Raw genomic sequence first — 21,257 nt, 5'->3', positions numbered from 1 at the left:
TGTATATTCTCACCTAATGCACGTATATATTGTCCAAAGTTTTGTTTTTCTTAATACTTCCACACACATTTAAAGACATTCACAATGTTGTTGCATGTTTCTAACTCATTTACCAAAATCAGTTTTACTACTATAGATATACACGGTCAGTGGTTTTCCCCAGGTGGACAGTAGTGACTTTTTCTCACAGGTGGCCATTTGGCTTCTTTTACTTAAAGCTCAATATGAAAATCAACATATAGAAATTTGAAAGTTGATAACTGCATGTCCTCTTTTTATTATCATTATTTTTATTTTACACTATTGTAGCTCGATGATACAGTATGAGAGTTTTCTAATCAACCTGAAATTATAACTGCATTACCTATACTTGACACCTTCCATGTTTTAGGGCCATATGCCAGCTTGCCTCATTCTTGGTGTGTCTCTAGGGGGGGCTTTTGTAATTTCCCCAACCGTCAAAGTAATTATATGAAAAAAATCAGCAGTGAAGGATCAGTCCTCTCTTAGTATGACAGATGGGCAAAGCTGCCTAATTAGACTAATTTTTTTTTTTTTTTTTTTTTTTTTTTTTTTTACAGATGTGACACTATCTTTGCAATGAAACCTGGAAAGCCAAAAGTTATTTACATCCAGGAAATAGCCTCTGAGAATATCTTACGGCAAGGATATCTTGCAGTGTTCAAGCAAGAAAGCGAATGTACTTGATAGAATTAAGCTACTGTAGATAGGCAGCGTGTGTTATGAGGGTATGTGGTATATTCATACTTAACCAGCCGGAGTGGAAACATTTCTTTTGTATACTTGTTTTTATTGTATGGTTCAACGGCAGAGTAACAAGGGTCAGATACATCAATCAGGGCACAAAAACATATCTCATACTCTGAGAGCTTTCATATCCCTAAAGGAGCACTCCACCAGTTTCACACATAAAGATCACTTTACTCATCATGGATGCCTCCGCTGCATCAATCAGTCCCCAGTCTTGTATAAATCTGGTTCTTGTCCTTCAACACCTTTCAGGAACTTTCCTGAAAAAGAAGACTGGTCTGGTTTTTATGTCCATATTTGTGCAGACATTTCACACTATACTGTGAAAATGCTTCCTTTCACGGGAAACTTAAAACCTACCCTGATTAGGGAATTTTAATTAAAGCTAATTTTGCTGTTGTTAAATTATCTTACCTTTAATGTTATCAGTTCATGCAAAAAGTAATTTTAAATAAAACACTTAATTCTATCTTGCTTCTTTTCCTTTTGCAGTTATTCAGTCAATTGTTCCTTTGTCAGGTAGTTTGATCTTTGCTTCAGTCTTGTCATTTCTTATTTACTGACATTACAGTGTCCTTTTCTGTGCACTCTGAAGAACAGCACTTCTAATTTGTTTTTCTTGCGTTTTCATAATTGTGGGCTATTGGGTATTCACTCCACAAGGGTGGAATAGCTAGAGTAACAGTTTAATCACATCCACACCCACACAGAGAAATCCTCCCCACTCCCTCACCGCCTTCAACCCGGCAGAAGGAGGTAATCTATACCAGCTTGTCCTGCAGGCAAATGTGTTAGGGCAGCAACACAAATTAACACATGTTTGTGTTTGTGCAGAACAAGAAATATGAACAGTGGCTCATTTCATTTTTGAAGCTGACAGCGTAATTTGATTTGCGCCCCGGGAGGAGGGAGCAAGGGAGGGAGGAAATAGAGAGGACGAGGAGAGGAGATTTGACAGACAAGGAAGTGGAGATGGAAGTTGAACTTAGAACAAGAGTCATGGATGGATGAATGAATGGATGGATGATATTAGCTGGCATCACGTGTGTGTGTGTGCGAGGGGGGGTTACAGTAATAGACACCTCTGACTTACAGCCTGTCACATGCTGTGCTAACCAGCACCTGACCTATGTGCGTGTGTGTGTGTGTTGTAACAGCTGGTACATAGACTGACTAACAGAGCACTGATTTAGCTTAAGTTTGATCTTTTCTACCTTTATATATTCTGTATTATCCAATTATTCCTGATGTGTTCCTCATTATCTCACAGCACACTCACCAGTGTATTTCTTTGCCCACTGTCAGCTGCAAAGATTATCATGACAGAGTTTGAATGGCGAGGATCTGATAGGTTTAATACAAAGCCTCAACACACACACTGACAATCATACATTTACCTCTCTCTGTAGCTGTGTGCCTTTATCTCTCTCTCTCTCTCTCTGGTTGTATTATTTAAATGGACATTTAACTTCTGTGGCGACGGTTTACTTACGGAAGATAAGTTGGGCCTTTCAAATGCAAATTCACACGCTCACACTAATGTGCACAAACTTGTGCACATCAGCTGTCTTTGTAAGTGAATTAGTTGGAGGATTACAAAAGGTAAAATGACACAGACATTTTACCCTTTCCGTCGTGTGTATTTGTGTGTCTGTTACAGTTTTCTAGACACACATTTGTTGGGAAGTGTCAAGGAATTGTCACTTGTCCTTTTTTTTTTTAGTGGCTATTCTTATGAAAACAGCTACGGTGTGTTTATCTGCCGTGGATTAAAAGTAAATGATGATGTTATTTAATCTACTGTAACAGATTTTTGACAACTTGGGGACAGTATTAACAAACCGTTAACACAAGACTGACTTGTATGTTTATCAAACCGTTGGCCATTTTCACATCCAGCAAACACAGAGCAATGTTAGCGTTCAGCATCCTCTGCTTTGGTCTCCACCAACTCCTGAGGGAAATATGTGGCTGTGAAGCAGCTGCTGTATTTGTGCCACTATGTTCATCATCTACCTGCTAACTTCTCTGTCTACTGCTTAGTGTTGCGGTGGTAGTGTGTATTTATTTATTTGCTGAAAATAGCAGCCCAGCTGATGGAGACAGCGCTGATGAGAGCAGTGACAGTGAACCACAACAGTGACGCTGCAGCTCATAAAACCAAAAGGTGAAATTCTGCAGAGCCAGTTAGCAACTATCTGGTGATACCTTCTATTTCCAGAAAACAGAAAGGACCTGTTTCCTCTGTTTGGAGGCAGTTAAGACATAAAAGAGTTTCATCTTTGTGTTGATATAGTGGATGTCACTGTAACTGGATCTTCTCTTGTAAAAAATGTCTTTACGTGGCTATACATCATTATTTTGTGGACACATATTTCAATCATCCATATGATGATGCACTTTCCTTTTTAACACTTACATCCAGTTTACATCTATTTTGGAGACAGTTTAGACATAAAAAGCTCTCAGCTCTGTGTTGCTATTTGTCTGTGTTACTGAATCTTTTCTTGTCAGAATAAATGGCTTGACGTCCCTATACATCATATTTTTATTTTTTATTTTGTGGTTTCATTTATTCATATGATAATACACTCTACATCTTAACACTAACATCCATTTTACCACCATCGTACATTTTTTTTTTTTTTTTTTTACTGTCACCGTGCAAACAGGGCACACCTGAAAATGAGAGCTTGCTCAGTGTTTGTCCCCCCGTGCTGTCTAAATAAAGGTTGAATGAGTGAGTATCCTGTAGCTCTGTATTCATTATTTCCAGTGAGAAATGCTTTGTGCCTCATCAGCATATTCCCCATCCAGTTGCTCTCAGCTTGCCGTTGTCTTCAGGGTTGTTGTATGAAGGGAGCAGATATAGATGGAGTACTGCTGAGGCACTGTAAATATCTGGAGCTGGCGTAGCACCATTTGTTTTAAGCAGACATGTACAGACTGTAGGGCAGGGAGGAGTGGGAAGAGTGTACTGTAGACAGAAAGGCTATGGTGTGAGCGTTATTAACAATCACACGTCATTGTGCTACTGGAAATTCTTTATAGCTGATCAATACTTTTCATTATTATTTTTCTATATCTTTATAATGCAGCAGGTGTCATGGAGGGGGGAAAAAGAAAAAAACTAATTTGTATGCACAAATCATTTATAAATATTTCACACGTTATGATTGGTTTACTCAGAACGACTCAGCCTGTGAAAACAGTTGTGTAATGCTTTCTGTAGCTCTGGGCACAACTTTATCTAGTCAGAAAATAATGTCATCAGGATTATCAGCCTGGGCTTTGGAGGAATTTTTTTTCATACAAAGACTCTACATGACAGCCTCAGCCTCAGTAACGCATGCCAGAGTTTTGTCCTCCGTGGTGGATCACCCCGCCTTAAGGAACCACTCATCCAGAATTTCACATTTCTGTTTTTGTTGCTATAGAAGATTTTTCACCCAAACAACAATAACATTCCTTCAGATGCATGGACTGAGTTCCTTTGTCATATTTAACAGACTGAATATGAATAAAAATCTATAGGCAGTTTAACTCTCCTACCTTGGGCATTTGTCTACACGGACTGAGATAGGAAGAAAAAAAAAATCCATAAATCATTTATCTTTTCAGAAAACACAATGGCAGTTTCTGTTTTTTTCAGCCTTTAATCTGTTTTCTTTCTTTCTGTCTCTTTCTCTTCTCTTCCCTTTACCTCTACTCTAACCTCAGTTTCTTGTTCTTTGCGAAATGGAAAACTCTTTCCACATCCACTGCTATAGTTTACCTGCATCAGTGATGGTGTTTTCCTTCTCCTTTCCCGGGCTGGTGTTCTCTCTTATTCTGTCGTTCTTGACATCAAGAGTCAAAAGGACAGATAGTGAAAGAGAGAGAGAACAGAGAGAGGATTATGGTATACAGAGCATGACTGTGAAAAATAGATGTGTGAAGAGAAAGAAGTATAAAAAAATCCCATCTTTCTCTTCGTCTAGCGTTCTCTCTCTGGTTCGACAGAGATAGCAGGGATAAAAGCTGGATTCCTGGATCAGGGTTCACCTCAATATTGTCATCCCGGGGAGCTTAGAGGCTGAGCGGCCGTATCGCAGTCACACTGATCATGGACGGTGGCTTTTAGCCAAACCTTCGACATAGACACGTATGATCTATCCTACACAGGGGAGGAAAATGGAGTGTGTCTGGCCTCATAGGAGCTCAAAGGCTGATAAAACTCAACATTTACAGCATGTTGACAAAGACTTGGGCATTATAAGCTCACTGTGAATGCCGTACAGCACTGAGGAAATGTGCTGAGAGAAGAGTTAAGATATTTCATTCATTGCTTGTAGTTCAATCCAATGAAAGTTGATTTTTACTGTAGTAACCTGGCTAGTCTAAGGGTTGCACGAAGAGATTTAACTGTCCAAGACCTGGGAGATAGTACCTAATATGAAGCACCTTGTAATAATTGCACAACTGGATAATGTAGTTGATCTTTTAGTTTGTACAGTATGTCTACATAAACCATTCTTATATAAAACAAATATACTTTTGCATTTAATAACAAAGCAGCATTTCTTTTAACATGGCACCAAGGAATAGCCTCCTACACTGCACACTGTGTGGGGACTTAGTCAGGAAGTCACAAACCCTGATATAGAAAAGCAGTAACTGGAACAAGGTTATTAGGAGTAGTGTTTATGGTCCTAGAAGGCGATTTTATCTCTTCAAACAACAAATTCCTGTCAGAGTTTTGCACAACAATATCATAGAGGCTCCTTATGTTCACGGCTGGATGGGCAGCACATGTAAACCATGTCAAACTTTAAAATGCAAACAGACGATTCAGTAGTGATTCTCAACTCGAGACTGCCTCTTCTTTTACCCCCCTTTCTTTTATTTTATTTTGTTGTCTTTTCTTTTCTACACATGAAGGTATTTGAAATTGCACATGTATGTATCAGAGGCCTGAGTGTCAGCATTAGGTGGATGAATCCATGCATGTAGGCAGTATCTTATCATCCAGAGAAGCTTTACTACTACATCTACTCACTGTTTAGAATCAAATTTCAGTTAATCTGTAAATCCTCTGTGCTATACTGCTGCATTACCATGGCTATGAGAGCAGCAGCCATGAACTGTGAGTGAGAGCAAAAAAGAGAGAGCTTCTCTTTCTTTTTTTTTTTATAACTTGCAGCTACTGCTCATGTGCTTTTTCATGTGTGTTTCCCTCCATTTGCTTCCTTATGAGGACCAAATGTTCTTGCAAGAATATACAAGAAAAACATACACAGCGTCTCTTTAATTTGTTGGATCAGGATTTAGCAGTTTTAGTGTTAAGATCAGAATTAAGACTAGATTTAAATGAGAGCTGGGTTTAAAGAATGTGAATGAAAAATAATCAATGAAAGGTCCCTGTGCTTTGTTTACATCTGCATATGTGTAGACACATTTGTAGCACACACACTTAACCATCTGTGTGTGTGCGTGTGTGTGTGTATGAGACAATAAGGGAAGGAGAACCCTTCCATGCGCCCCCCACCACTGTCGGCGTGCTAATCATTCTTCCTGCCTCGCTCTTTGTGATTGCCAGCCCATCCCTGCACTGCAGCTAAATTGAATCAATTAAAATCTTTCTTGTAGATGGCTGCTGTTGCTTCCACCAGATTAGGCTTTGATCAAGAAACACACAAATAAATAAATAAGCCGGTGGAAAGGGAATAGAAAATGAATGAACTCAATTAAACAGTCGGCCGAGGGACGTGTCTGTCCGCGGGTGTCAGCAGGCACGAATGCACTGTATTTGTTTGTGAGTCTAAGCACTTGAGTCAGCTGTGTGAAGTAGTTTGTTTCTTTCAGTGTCGCATGTGTGACGCGTGTGTGTGTGTGTGAGAGCGATAAAGAGCGTGTCTGTTTAGTAGGATCCTACCTGTGAACTGCTGACACCATGGCAGAACACAACAACAATATTTTTGCTTACTACATTTGTGTGTGTGTGTGTGTATACTCGACATGGCTCTGGTACATGAAACATTATCAGCTGACTTTATAGTACCCATCACCTGAATTTAAAACATTGCACAGTTATACTTTACAGTGAGCACCATTCTGACATATGCTCTGTCCGACATTATCAATAAATCATTACCATCATATATACGTCCTTATTACAATCACAAGCTCATGTGCTATCATACATAAATACATCTCATAACAGGCACATTCATTCATATGACTGTGTAACATGCAATAAAAATTCATATGATAATCAGATGCTATTGTAAGTCAGCACAGAATGGGTTTAACATGCACTCCTGCAGGTTAACCATATACCTTGAGTTTATATGAATCTTGCACATAGTGGGTTAGACCTATATATGTGAATGATACTGGTTTTTATCAACAAGAGCCTACATCCATGCTAGCAGCTCTGCAGGGCTGTGTTTTGATACAGCACTGATTTGCATACTAATGTTCTTGCAGTGACAATGCTAACATGCTGATATTTAGCAGGTCCAGTGTTTATCATGTTCACATTTTAGTTTAGAATGCCAGTGCGCTAATGTGTTAATGAGCATTAAGCACAAACTATACCTGAAGCTGATGGGAATGTCATTAGCTTTGCAGCATTTAGACCAAAACCAAAGTTCTGGAGAGTGATGACGCTAAATTAAAAGTCAGGGAACTACAGTTCATCCTGAGGGGTACATCAACATCTGGACCAAATTTCATGGCAGTCCATTTATTAGCTGTTTACATGTTTAAATGACATGATGGACGTGATGACTACAATGCAGATCAGCCACATATTTATTATAGAACTGGTTGACACCTCTTGTGTGTTGTGTTGTATTGTAGTGATGGAATTAGTGTTGTGGAAATAAAATGACTCTGCCTCGCAATGTTTCTAACTGGCCTTTATTTGTTCATGATGGGGAATCTAATGCCAGTTGTCACTTTAGAGAGATGAACTGAAATATTTGATATTTATTCACAGGGCAGCGATGAAGGAGGCGGCTGAATACCTCCTCACAGGCACTGCTGCATACATGATGCATGCATGCATCCCTGTGGAAATGAATTGTAGTGTTGACAGACATGAGGTAGTGAGCAGTCCATTTAGCCACAGAGTGGACCACTGGTGAGAATGAGCACATGAAAGAGGACGGGGAGGGAAACGTGAGCGTGGGGTGTGGAGGGTGGACATTTCATGGGTGAGGCTGGTGGGTGTGGGGGACTCCCTGGATGCCTTCAGCAGGTAATGGAGCTTTTAGCATGGAAATCAGAATGAGAGGGAGCTGGTCGTGGTGGTGGTGGTGGAGGGGATGGACATGAAATTGCTTTAAAAGACCAGAGCTCTTCTGTGGGTACACTCGAGGTGCCTTGTCTCATCAGTTCTTTCATACCTCGCTAGCACTGGATCTTTATGCAGCCATAGTGACCGGGAGAGCCTGAGAGGTATAATTGGTTGGGGGAAATTGATGGGGGTAATGGGGGGTTGTAGATGGAAGTGAGGCTGGAGTTGGCCTGATGCTGGGATGTAGAGGAAGTGGTTTTGTTGTGAAGGAGGTTGTTATACTGTGATTATTAGTAAACACTGACACAGAGAATTATATGTAATGCTTGCTGTCATATTATATAAGCCCTCATCCCCTCACCACAGATTCAGAACCTGAATGAATGATTGCTTTTTCATCACTTGTTGCAGTTTATTCCTCATTATTACAACTTGGGTCTTATTTTTGCACATGTGGCCATCAGCCCTGTTGGTGATGATAACATTTCAATCATCACTGCAGTCGTGGAACACAAAGACACAAGCAGGACAGGATTCAAATAAACCTCCAAGGTTAGGCAGACTACTGTGAGAGAGAAAACCATGATGGAGCTCCATGATGGAGCAAAACTATAGTGCAAACTGTCCTTTGTAAACATTTGTCCAACTGTGACCTACCCACCTACTCACTGTAGTTGGATGTGCACAGCTTTCCTGTCCAGCGTGGGAATACATCATACAAAAGTTAATTTAAAGTGTGTGGTTCAGGTACAAAAACAAGTACACCTGTTTGACCATCAAACATCAAACAGGTACAAAAACAAGTACACCTGTTTGATGTTTGATGGTCTGACTGCTGCTTACTACGTTCTCAGCAGACTCACTCTCTCAGAATACAAATTACAAAAGTAAGATAACAGGATGTAGTCATCCAGAACTAGCCTTTAAAACATCTTAAAATAACTACTTGACAAAGACAGCGTTCAGTATGGATTAGTTAAAACACATGACTGTGGAGTTTCATTGAACTTAAATTCTCTCCACAACTCTTCAACATAAGCATCAGTTTTGTCATATTCACGCCCTGGATAGGTCCATCACTGATGATGGGTCCAATGTGTGTTGCAGTTTAAGTGACGTGTTGAGACACCAGTTATTATTATACCTTCCCACCTTTATCGCAACATAAAAAGCGTTCAGTGGAAACTGAGTTTCAGTTGTACAGTAAGCTTAACAGTTTATGCAGGGTGATAAAATACGCCATGAAGCATTATGTCTTTGAATAAGCATATCCATCAGGCATTAGGGGTGGACTGTAAGTATAAATGGGCTTTTAATGAATTTAAAGATGTGACAGATGCAGAGTGAAGAAAATAAATACTGAAGCTGAACCTTTTCTGGAATCACTAATATTTCTGCTTCATGCAAGCATGTTTTTGGCATCTGTTTGGGGCTTGGCGACAGATTTACATGATATTTATGGAGATACAAAAGGGGGGATATGGTTTTTTTTCCCTTTATTTATTTATTTATTTATTTATGCATGCCAGTTGGACCCAAACTTAATGTGTCCTCCGTTCTTTGTCCTCTCGTGCAGGGTTCCTGAGTACAGGTGACCAGGCAGCCAAAGGGAATTATGGTTTGTTGGACCAGATCCAGGCTCTGCGTTGGACGAGTGAGAACATTGCAGCCTTCGGCGGCGACCCGTTACGTATCACTGTGTTTGGCTCAGGCGCTGGAGCTTCCTGTGTCAACCTGCTAACGCTGTCTCACTACTCTGAGGGCAACCGGTGGAGCAACTCCACCAAAGGTAAAACTCAAAGTCACTGGAGAATTCACATGGGATCTGCAGCAGTGTGTGTGTGTGTGTGTGTGTGTGTGTGTGCACCTCAGTAATATGGGCAGTTGGTACAGAGGAAATTCAACATAGTTCACAGTTTATATGTATGTAAAATATGATTTTGTGTCTTGATTTAGCTTTTTGCTCTTATGTATGAGAGAAGCAGCTTTTATTGCTTTTAACAATAATCACAACTGTGAAATGTTACCTCTGTTCTGCCAGACAAACCACTACTAAAGAGAAAACTCCGTGGAGGTGAAATAAACAGCTGCAAGCATGTTTGGTGTGAATTCATCCTGACTAATTGTAAGGTGTTTGGATGGATTATAATGTTGTTTTGCAGGCACATAGACACGTACAGTTCCAAACATGATGAATACAAACCTATAGATGTAAAGTCCTTCCCTGCAGGATATTTTGCTGACTCAGATGTTGTTGTAGCTGTGGATAAGGTCAGACGCATCGGGAGCAAAAGAAAAAAAAAAAAGCATCCCTTCTAAATTTAGTCCTTTCGTCCTTTAAATTTTACATTTGAAAAACAGGAAACAGAAAAATGAAAGAAAAGCTTTATTTCTGGTTCTCTGATACTTCATTGGTAGAAATTTGTTTTCTGGACAACAGACCCACACATTATACATTACATATTATTATTATTATTATTATTATTATAGAATTTGTAGGACAATTGTGTGCTCATTGAACTGTAAAATAGAACTTGGAAAGTAACTTGATCCTTAAATGTGCTTTTTAAAATCTGATTACACTATATATATATTTTTTTTTTGTATGAACATTTCAACCCTGTCGCCCAGAAATTATGTTCACATGCTATTAAACTATTGTCCCCAGCTATGTTGTGGTGGCAACATAATCACAGGCTGAATTACTCTCAGGCAGCTTTTTTTTCTTTGAATAAATAAAGATTTATCAACATCGGCCAAGAGGTGGTTGGGGTGGATGGTGGGAAAACAGAGGAAAAAACAGTTTGCATCCACAGACCCAGATTTAGCCAACAAATGCACTCTGGCCAAGGTTAGGGTTGGAATATTATGGAAGGATGTTGACTTGTTAATTCTTTGTTTATTTCCCTCATAATTTTGGCATCTGAAATGTTTACATTGATTGAATTAACATTAATCAATCAAGCATAAATAAAGACTTCAGAACACAGAAATAAGGTTCAGATCCCCTTCATACAGAATAACTAAGTTTGTATGGCTGCCGCAAACTAGCATCTGTCACTTGACCCTCACTTTGTAGACTGACTCAAAAGTAATGGTATTAAACGTGTTAATTAAATATATAGAATATCATCAACTGCACCATTTCACCAAGCAGATGCTTCAGAAAAGGATGTTTGATATGATCGACAACCCTTATTTATTTTATTCAGCAAAGACAGATATTTCTGACACATTATCATTTTAGCCTTTAAACTTCTCTTCTTCTCGTTTCATTTCCTCTTTATTCAGCTATAGCTGTGTCAGAATGTGTATTTGTATGCAGATGTTGATGCTCTCAGATTGTACTGTATATTTGTTCTTTATGTTTTAGTTTAAAAAGTTCCTAAATCATGATTTGTTTCTTTCTTTCTTCCTCCCTCTCCCTCTGCTGTTCTTGTCTCCAGGCTTGTTCCAGAGGGCCATCGCCCAGAGCGGCACAGCTCTATCCAGCTGGGCCGTCAGTTTTCAGCCAGCTAAGTATGCTCGGATGTTGGCTCGTAAGGTGGGCTGTAACCTGGAGGACACCGTAGAACTTGTGGTGTGCCTGCAGAGAAAACATTACAAGGAGCTGGTAGATCAAGACATCCAGCCAGCCCGCTACCACATCGCCTTTGGGCCTGTTATCGATGGAGATGTTATACCTGATGATCCACAGATACTCATGGAGCAAGGTATCAATTCACGTTGCTCAAAAGTGAGCATTTCCAACAATGTTCTAACCCTAAATTTGTACTTTGACAACCATCTGCACAATCTCTTTCCAGGTGAGTTCCTCAACTATGATATCATGCTGGGAGTGAACCAGGGCGAGGGCCTTAAGTTTGTGGAGCTAATTGTGGACAACGAAAATGGCGTCCAGGCTAATGACTTTGACTACGCCGTGTCCAGCTTTGTGGATGACCTCTATGGCTACCCAGAGGGTAAAGACATCCTCCGAGAGACCATCAAATTCATGTACACGGACTGGGCCGATAGGCACAACCCGGAGACTCGCCGGAAGACACTGCTGGCCCTTTTCACGGATCACCAGTGGGTGGCACCGGCTGTAGCCACAGCTGACCTGCACTCCAGCTTTGGGTCACCAACATACTTCTATGCCTTCTACCACCACTGTCAGACAGAACAGGTGGGTCGCAATAACATGATGAAAATTACAATATGGCTGACTTGGTCTTTGGCTCTAAATCTTTCAGTGGTGGCTCACAGAGACAAAACCACACAAAGCCATAATCTCAGATCACACAAAGAGATTATAAAGAGTTACATTTATGTTTAAACATGCTACCAGTTATTAGCATTTTATATCAATTACTATATCAACTCTGAAGGTGATTTCAAGTTGTATGGCTCCAGATCTCTCAGTCACCACCCACATCTCTGATTTGGATGATTCAAATAGGTCTACTTTGCTCCTAAGAGTTGTATAACTCCTTCCTCCATATTTTGTTTTTTTGCTTATACACTAATACGCTGAATAATTATGCAGTCCTGAAAGAAAGTGAGGAGTGGTGATTAAATCCCCGCGATTTCTTTTGTCACATTTTTTCATCCAGCCGGCAACAGCTTGTGACATGTACTTCAACATTTTTGTTTAAAATTCAGCTCAAAGCCATCCTCCTCCGTCAGCGCTATCCCTTTATTTCTCATCTTGTCTCTCTCTGTAATACACTGAGTAATGGGCCAGACACGGTAGGCAAAACAATATTAAAAACTTATCTAATTTCCCCTTCTCTCTCAAAAAATATTATATTTTCCCAGCTTCTTTGATCTGTCTGTGTTTGCTCATGTCATCACAATATCCATTGTGTGTCAGCAGCAAAAAAATAATGCCTTTTAATGTCCTGTATCTGTCACATAAATGTAATAATACTGATCTGATTTGATTCATCTGCTGCTCATTAGGTACCACCGTGGGCAGACGCAGCACATGGAGATGAGATCCCATATGTGTTTGGCCTGCCGATGATTGGACCAACAGAGCTGTTTCCCTGCAACTTCTCCAAGAACGACGTGATGCTCAGTGCTGTCGTCATGACCTACTGGACAAACTTTGCCAAGACAGGGTATGGTGACACTACATATGGGGCTCCTAAGGGCCAATACAAGTCAGTTTCTGTATGTTATCCCCCTGGAATAGAACAGTACCATCATCACTCACCAACTATGAAATTGAGTGCTTCAGTTGTGCTGTAAATAATAGTTAAACCCTTTCATGTCAGTATTGATGTCTGTAATAGTTGCATTCAGCTTTTGTCTGTGCCACCCTATGCTTGAAAGGCAATAGGAGATTAAGTCCAACATCTACATCTCCCTTGTATTTGTTTGATAATGTTCCCTAGCTTTATGCTCTTTTTTCTCATGCTATTGTAGGATGGACAATATTACATTCAGTCAATCATTTTAAAGAATGTTGGCACACAAAATCAATTCTGCTACAAGTTATTTGTAAATGACAATGAAAGCTCTGAGACATTGTTTGATATATGTCTTAAGCTTCTTTAAACTGATTTCACATGAATCTAGCTGTGTCTAATATGCCTACAAGCATCAGGATGTTCATATACGTAGCATAGTTTTATAAACAGTCAGGAAAAAAGTTGCTTTAACCGTTTTTGTGGGCATTTTTTTTTTCTGCCGTCATGCTTGAAGCACTTGGTCAGCGTGTAGCAACCATTATAAATACAAAGCCACAAACTAATAGACAGTTTCATTGTAATTGTATTTTCTCAGGTCAGATGACCGGGATTGGTGACTTGTGCTATCATATTTTATGAAGTGTACAGTGTAACTGGTATTCTATGCAGATACCTCCTACATATCTTCATATACATTCTTAATTTTGGTTGTAGCCTGAAGAGCGACATTTTCGATGGGACAAAATTAAAATCCTTTTTTCCCCTCTTCTGTCTCATGTTGCCTTTCAGCATATAGTCATGGCGGTAATTGTTTTCCGAGAGTGCAATGCGAGGACACTGGCTTTCTGTGCACTGCCCAGTAGCCCTGAGGGGAACAAAAAAAGGAACTAATGATCTACATATATAACCCCAAATTGACGTGGAATGCCGGGTACCTGGGAGATTTATGCTATCAATTTGAATGGTTAAGTGTGTTCCTGATGAGGTCTAGCTGGCTCCATATGCCGCTCTCAGACAATGGGGCGCTCAGTGGGTCTGAATGGGCCTCCATGCCTCACATGGCTGGCTCTGTCCTGCTGAGATTAAGTATAAGTGGGTCTATTTAACACAGGATCCCATGCTGAACATGCTCTGGAAGCTCCTTTGTATATACTGAATATAACGGGGTCGTTCATTCAGGGTTGACCTGCATTTACCGTGTTATTATGGCTTATTTATCAAGTTTATCAGAAGTACATGGCTCATGAGATTAAACTAGTTGCTATTTCTCACTTTGGTTTGTAGCAAATAGTGAAACATATGCTTTATGGAAATTATCAGCTGAGTTGAACTGAACATCTTTCTTCAGACATGCTGTATTTCTTGGCTGGAAGCTTCTTTTCATGCATAAATTATATATATTTATAAATTACATTATATAAATAGGTTCACTCCCTCAGAGATATCCATAAGATAAAAACCGTGACATGCTAATTTCTTTGCATTTGAATAAAATTTAATACAAGGGAAACTTCTGAAGTTAGAAGCTATCTTAAAACCTATCCATTCAATCTCAATCTTTAGGAAACCAATCATCTGTGAGCAGTAATACCCCTTTTGACCTTTTTTTGATTTTATCAGGTGTGATATCTCAGACACTGTTGATTAAAATTTGATGAAACCTTAGGGCTGCATTTCACCACTGCATTCCAGTATTTTCATAATTACACTGATTAGCCTGGGGGGGATGCTACTCTTAGGTCAAAATTAAAATTTGAATAACCAGACAGTCTTGTCTCAAAAGGTCCGCTCCAACTTTACTTTAGCTTTAGTCCTTCCTGTCCCCTAAAGTAAACAACCACAGGATGACATAACTGTTACTGACTGGCCAGGAGGGGACTGCATTGTCTATGAGAGGCAACATGTCTACTGTTGCACTGTTTCAAATAGCCTTGTGTGCTGTTCTGCCATAAAACCATCAGCAGATCTCACTTTTTTCTGAATTATTTAAATGGAAACTCTTCCTCCCTTTACTCTTCTCAGGGACCCAAACCAGCCCGTCCCTCAGGACACCAAGTTCATCCACACGAAGCCCAATCGCTTTGAAGAAGTGGCATGGACACGCTACAACCAGAAGGATCAGCTTTACCTGCACATTGGCCTGAAGCCCCGGGTCAAAGAGCACTACCGTGCCAACAAGGTACAGTCAGATACTGATTGCGATCTCTGTTTTGATGTTGGTTGCTGTTTAACACTTTCAGCACTGACTGGTGATGATAGCCACCCTGGAGTACAAAGATTGTGGAAAGGAACCTCTACTAAGCCAGCTTGGGTTTTCTGTAATGACGAAGCTGGCTCACTATTAACTGGGGTTAAGATTGTGGTAATCTGTCCTGTAAAGCTAAGCCTGCTCTGGAACAGAAAAAGGTCAGAGGATCAGATCAAACCATATCAACATCCCAACTGCTTTCAGTATCTCCTGTAGATTAGTGGTCACTTTGCTTTCCATTACAGGTGTGCAAGTATACTGATAAAACAGTGGTTATAGCTGCATGTTAATTGGGTTCAATTTCTTTTATTCCCAACAGTTGCAGTGTAGCTCTTATCTCCCAAAGATCTTATCTTCCATAAATGCTACTTTTCAGTCAGACAGACTTTACCTTTTTTTATTCCTTCAAGCACTTTTTCATGCACTGCTTGAAGTTTTCTTCTTTAGTTTTGGCAGCAGAAGGAGCCTCATTTATGTACATCTTTTACCATGCCAAATATTACTTTCTGCCATTGGAATAGGTTATTTTTTCTTTGGATTGCACCTTAAATTCACCTCAAATTAAATACTCAGTTTCCTGATTTTCAAATATCTTTAATATCCATCTGAGGGTGTTACATGTGATTGGCTTATATTTAATGATTTTGCCATAGTCATGTGAATGGGCTTGTAGTTGCATGTGGAAGTTAATACAGGTAGTTGTCAATTTTCTGAACAGTTATCCAGGCTCACTGATGTTCAGTGAACCTAGGCAAACTCAGGTATAGAAGAACTCCAGTCCTGCCCTGTTGTTAGGTCTCACATATGGTTTCCCTTCATTTTCTCTCCCACTTCATATTTTCTCTTCCTTCCACAGGTCAACTTGTGGTTGGAGCTGGTGCCTCATCTGCACAGCCTCAATGAGGTCACTCAGCTCATTCCCACCACCACCAAGGTTGGTAGCGTTTCATGCATACCCTCTCTTGCTTCTAAAAATTAACTACCTGCTTCGCTGAGGAGTTTTACTTTGCGTTTGAAAGCTTGACCACACACAAGACATGATCTTAAGGTGCAAGAGGGTCAGAGGTAGCACAAAGCAGATTGAACTTTATCAGACAAATCTATTATATACTACAGTAAGGTGCAATATATAATACTTACTAGTGCTCTTGCTGTCTTCAGATTCCTCCACCAGAGGCTACCAACCGTACCCCAAAGACCAAGGTTCTGGTGACGAAACGTCCTAACCCGACTCCATTCCCCACCGAGACCCAGGACAGCCACAACCAGCCACACCTGGTGGACCAGCGGGACTACTCCACTGAGCTGTCAGTGACCATCGCCGTAGGAGCCTCCCTGCTCTTCCTCAACATTCTGGCCTTTGCTGCACTTTACTACAAGAAGGACAAACGCCGACATGATGTCCATAGGCGCTGCAGCCCCCAGCGGAGTGCTGCCAACGACCTAGCCCACACTCAGGAGGAGGAGATCATGTCCCTGCAGATGAAGCAGCACTCGGACCTGGACCGGGACTGCAGGGGGGTTGGCGATTCCCTGCACCCGCATGATGTGGTGCTGAGGACTGCCTGCCCGCCGGACTACACTCTGGCCATGAGGCGCTCGCCGGACGACATCCCGCTCATGACACCAAACACCATAACCATGATCCCAAGCACCATGGGGGGGCTCACCTCGCTCCACTCTTTCAACACCTTCCCCAGCAGTGGGCAGAATAACACCTTGCCCCACCCACACTCACACTCTACCACCCGGGTATAGCCCTTTGGATGCACCCACGCAGGCAGGACTTTGATGGCTGAAGCAAAAAGCTAATGCCACTGCTGCAGCAGAGACTTAAGGCTGACATGCTGACAAACACAGATATGTCAGGAGCTGAAACGCCAGCCTGGAGTTGCCAGACACCCATGGAATTACTGGGATTGTACAACACCCTGTTAATACCTGAGGGAATATAGTCAAGGGATTTCTGGGAGTTTGGACCAGCAGAAAAAAAAAAAAAGAATAATTATGTTTTTTGTAGAAAAAATAAAAAACAAGAAGAAAAAAAAGTACAAATAAGGAGTTGAAGAAAAAACAACCTCACAAGCTAAAACAAAGAGGAGGATGTTTTTTTATTATTATTATTTTTGTTCTGATATTGCAGCAAAACAAGGTACAGTAAACTACTTTTTCTTTCTAGCGACAGATATGGCCTTCGGGATCTTCTGACAAATGACTGCTTGACAGTATTATCTAGAAGCAGAACAGAGCATCAGACACGCCTCGGAGGTGAGAAGAGGGAAGCACTTTGTAAAAGAAAGAAAACATATTGGCATCGCACTGCAGATTACTCTGTTTGTGGGGCACAGAGTAGATGCCGCGCAAACCAATTTAGGCATGTGTTTACTATATAAATGGAGGCTATGTAAGATAAGGCAAAAACAATTGTTGAACAATGGGAAGGACTGAAAATATCAAGGAAAAAAGAAGCCCTGTATGCACAATGGAATCATTTTGAGGAAAAAAATGTCACAGATACTTTTCATCCATTTATTTTTGAGGATTGGGAACAACTTTATTGTATAGAACCTATTTACATATCTAGATCTGTACACTAAGCACCAAGGCTGTTTAAGCCCTCTTCTCTTAGGGGGCATCTATACTGCAAACCTGCCAGCAGGACTGAACCAGTGGGAAGTGAGGATCCACCTTCTGGCTTTCTGGCAGTTCCAACTTCAACACCAAGAGCTGGGGGACAAAGGATAATTGGATATTATAGCACGATGCGCATGACAATTTATCTGCTTGATGGCTGCTCTGCTGATTATGTCATTATTAAGAATAATTTTCACCCTCTCCCTTGCATTGGAGTAATTTCAGATGGATTTCCTGATTGGATTATAGGAAAACACACACCCTCACAGGACCATGGGAATTGCAGCTCCAGGTTGTGGATGTTGTGGGCTCAAGTTGGGAATAGGAAAGGGAAGGGCTGGGGATGTGATAAAACTTTCTTGCATAACATAATATAGCTTGAGTGGAGCTGGGCATATAAGGACTAGTTTTGTACTCTGTGTGTTGGTACTACTTTTTTGATAGTGTTCAAATCACATTACACTGTATCAATCAAACTCATTGTACCTTCAGTTGAAATCAGTGTTATTTGCTATTGTACCTATTGGACCACTTTACCGTATAGAAGTAATTACCTGCACTGTTTATTCCATTACCCTTTTTTTTTTTTTTCTTTAACTGAAAGGTGTGTTGATTAAGTGATGCAGTTGATGCCCATTGGTATGAAAAAAAAAAATAGAGGGTGAACGTAGGGGAAAATATGGTGCAAGAGCGACTCTCTGGGCTATGTAGCTTTTCTTTTCTTTTATCCAGCCAGGTTCTGTAGAGCTGTTTAAAAGCTTTAAAGAGCTGAATGCTTATACATGACTAATACACGTCAGAGGCCAAGCACAGACAGATCTCACTGGGTGGATCTCTCTGGGAATGCACAGCAGGCAGACGGCAGAAAGAGCTAGGATCAGGATAGGTCAATTCCCATGTTGCGCTTTTCATGTAGTTTTCATTGTTACCCCAGGTTGATGACTTTTGGAGGCACATTGTGTTATAAGGAAGAAGTAAACAGGTTTTCAATAGCAGCTGAGACCCACAGTCACCCCTCTTTACCTCACTTTAAAGAGACATTGCTTTTCATTTTTCAGCTCCACTCTTTTTCTACTGGAGATTCTCTACTGTCTCATCTTTTGCACTGAGCTGACAGGTTGGGCTGTTTAGCAAAACAGTTTCCCCTTGCATCCACACCATCTTCAGTTAACCATTTTCTGCAAGGCTGTCTGCCATTGCTAACATCTTTAGGTCACTGAAGAGCAGGAATGTGTCATACAGGAAAGCAGACTGCAGTTGGATCCAGTTGCTTAAGAGGTTGAAGTCATTGCGGGGTAAAGTAATGTTTTTTTTTTCTAACAGACAGAGAAAATACCCTGGATGGCAAGCCTATTGTGCTCAGATATAGAAATCTGTACACTGACGCAGAGATGCTACTTGGTAAGCTGGAACACTTGTCTTCCTGTTTTCCCTTCACTAAAGTGTAGATGTGTGGAGGCCTCAGTTGAGAATACATCCTGCCCCTTTTGGCTCACTCACAAACATTGCGCAGTCATTCAAAATAATGAGTGCAGACTACTGTTACCCCATATAATACTGCAGCTGACAAGCTGGATGGGGGGATAAAATCTAGTCTGTTATAGGGAGCGTTGCTTTTTTGGGATAAGATTTAAATTGAATAAACTAATTACATCTGTTTGCTCCAGACTGTTTTCTTATTGGGGCTTGATCTGGGATTTAAACAAGAGAGAGATTCCAAGGCTATTATCACACATCATCCTCATGGGCCAGGGGACTTTTTTAATACCCTTCTCTGTACAAACAAGCCAACAACATAAGAAAGTGTGAATTTCATAATCTGGGGACAATCCATCCTGTAGGTCTGTTGACAATGTATCGACAGGCCACCAGCATTCTAGCTGTAGTGCTCTGCTTGCCCGTTTCTGATTGGCAACACACGTTTGCAAACATATGCAAATGAAAATGTGTGCAAACATCCCCACACGCAGGCCTAAGTAATTGTTTTGGTTTCTACTCAAGATATTGTATATAGGCGAACACCCTGTTTGCCTGGACTTGGACGCAGTTTATTAAATCCACATAGAAAAAGCAACTTGACCTTTTTTTTTTTTGTGCCCCAGGCCAATGGCTGAAATACATATCACAAGATATGGATGATATGGGGAACCTTGGATAAAAATGAAACACAGTTGCTGGCTGGGTGACCTACTGAGTATATTGAGAACATTTTGATGAACGCAAAAATCTTGTCCATGCAAGACAATAGAATGACCAAGCGGTTCTTAATACATAGATTGTCTTTTTAAAATATACAACAAGGCTTGACCTCTCAGCTATAACACAGCATCAGCCCAACAATGGCCCAACTCGGACTCAGACTTGTAGACTAACACATCATCTGGGACGCAGCTCTCAATGTGACAACAAAAGGTCTCGCATGTCTTTTCTCATACAGCCATGAACATGGTGAAGCAAAAGCGGAGTTATATGTTATTTCAGTGAGCCTGTACTCATTTTACTATCACCCTCTGATTAGGAGAGCATTATAGCAATGTGCGTGTTTAGATATGTAACAGTTTGATGTTGGCTTATGTAAGTTGTGAAAAATAGTAAGCTATGACTGGTCTGCGTCCAACGTGTACCGTATCTCGCAGCCAAGTCACAACAAGAACTCTGTGATCTAGTCTGAACAGAGTGGCCATTGCAAAAGACAAAAAAACATTGTGTTGTCTGATTCCAGAATTAGACTATTGTCTTGCAACCTACCTGCTTTCCATCTCATTTGTGTGTGGGGGGGGGGGGGGGGGGCATTTCATGTGATTGATTCACTTCATTTGACTAATGACCATTCTGTGTCGCAACATACCTCCATTTGTGTTATATTGTTCTTCAAGGCACCCATGACCTTTTTCACTTTTCAACTCTAGGATGACAACATTTGACAGAGAAATGAAATATAACTTGTCAGGTAGTGTCAGTCTACCCGATGTAGGTATGCATGAATTAATCATTTGATTATGCTGAAAATTTGGCTCTACATTACTAACTCAGTAACATGCTGCTCTATCCATGAAAATGTCGCAGGGACTGGGATAGTACATCAGTGAGCACCCACCCAATTCAAGCACTACTCTCCAGAGAAATGACATGGGGGCAAAGCAAG

At 40.7% G+C, this 21,257-nt stretch overlaps 1 protein-coding gene across 8 annotated transcripts in view; it reads left to right on the top strand.

Moving 5' to 3' along the window:
* The window catches only part of nlgn1 (neuroligin 1), a 255,515-nt gene extending 238,279 nt beyond the window's left edge, over positions 1–17,236 (top strand). For 7 of the 8 annotated variants that reach the window (XM_041040035.1, XM_041040037.1, XM_041040040.1 and 4 more), the window contains 7 exons: positions 9,630–9,815; positions 11,500–11,766; positions 11,860–12,221; positions 12,998–13,158; positions 15,253–15,409; positions 16,335–16,412; positions 16,640–17,236. In XM_041040035.1, the coding sequence (XP_040895969.1) occupies positions 9,630–9,815; positions 11,500–11,766; positions 11,860–12,221; positions 12,998–13,158; positions 15,253–15,409; positions 16,335–16,412; positions 16,640–17,236 (1,808 nt within the window). Of the gene's footprint in view, positions 1–9,629; positions 9,843–11,499; positions 11,767–11,859; positions 12,222–12,997; positions 13,159–15,252; positions 15,410–16,334; positions 16,413–16,639 lie in introns of all 8 variants that reach the window. The other variant, XM_041040033.1, reaches the window with a different exon arrangement.
* The last annotated feature ends 4,021 nt before the right edge of the window (positions 17,237–21,257 follow it).

The sequence above is a fragment of the Toxotes jaculatrix genome, chromosome 6 (assembly GCF_017976425.1).
Source record: "Toxotes jaculatrix isolate fToxJac2 chromosome 6, fToxJac2.pri, whole genome shotgun sequence".
Lineage (NCBI taxonomy): Eukaryota > Metazoa > Chordata > Actinopteri > Toxotidae > Toxotes > Toxotes jaculatrix.
This window is presented reverse-complemented; position numbering and strand designations above follow the sequence as displayed.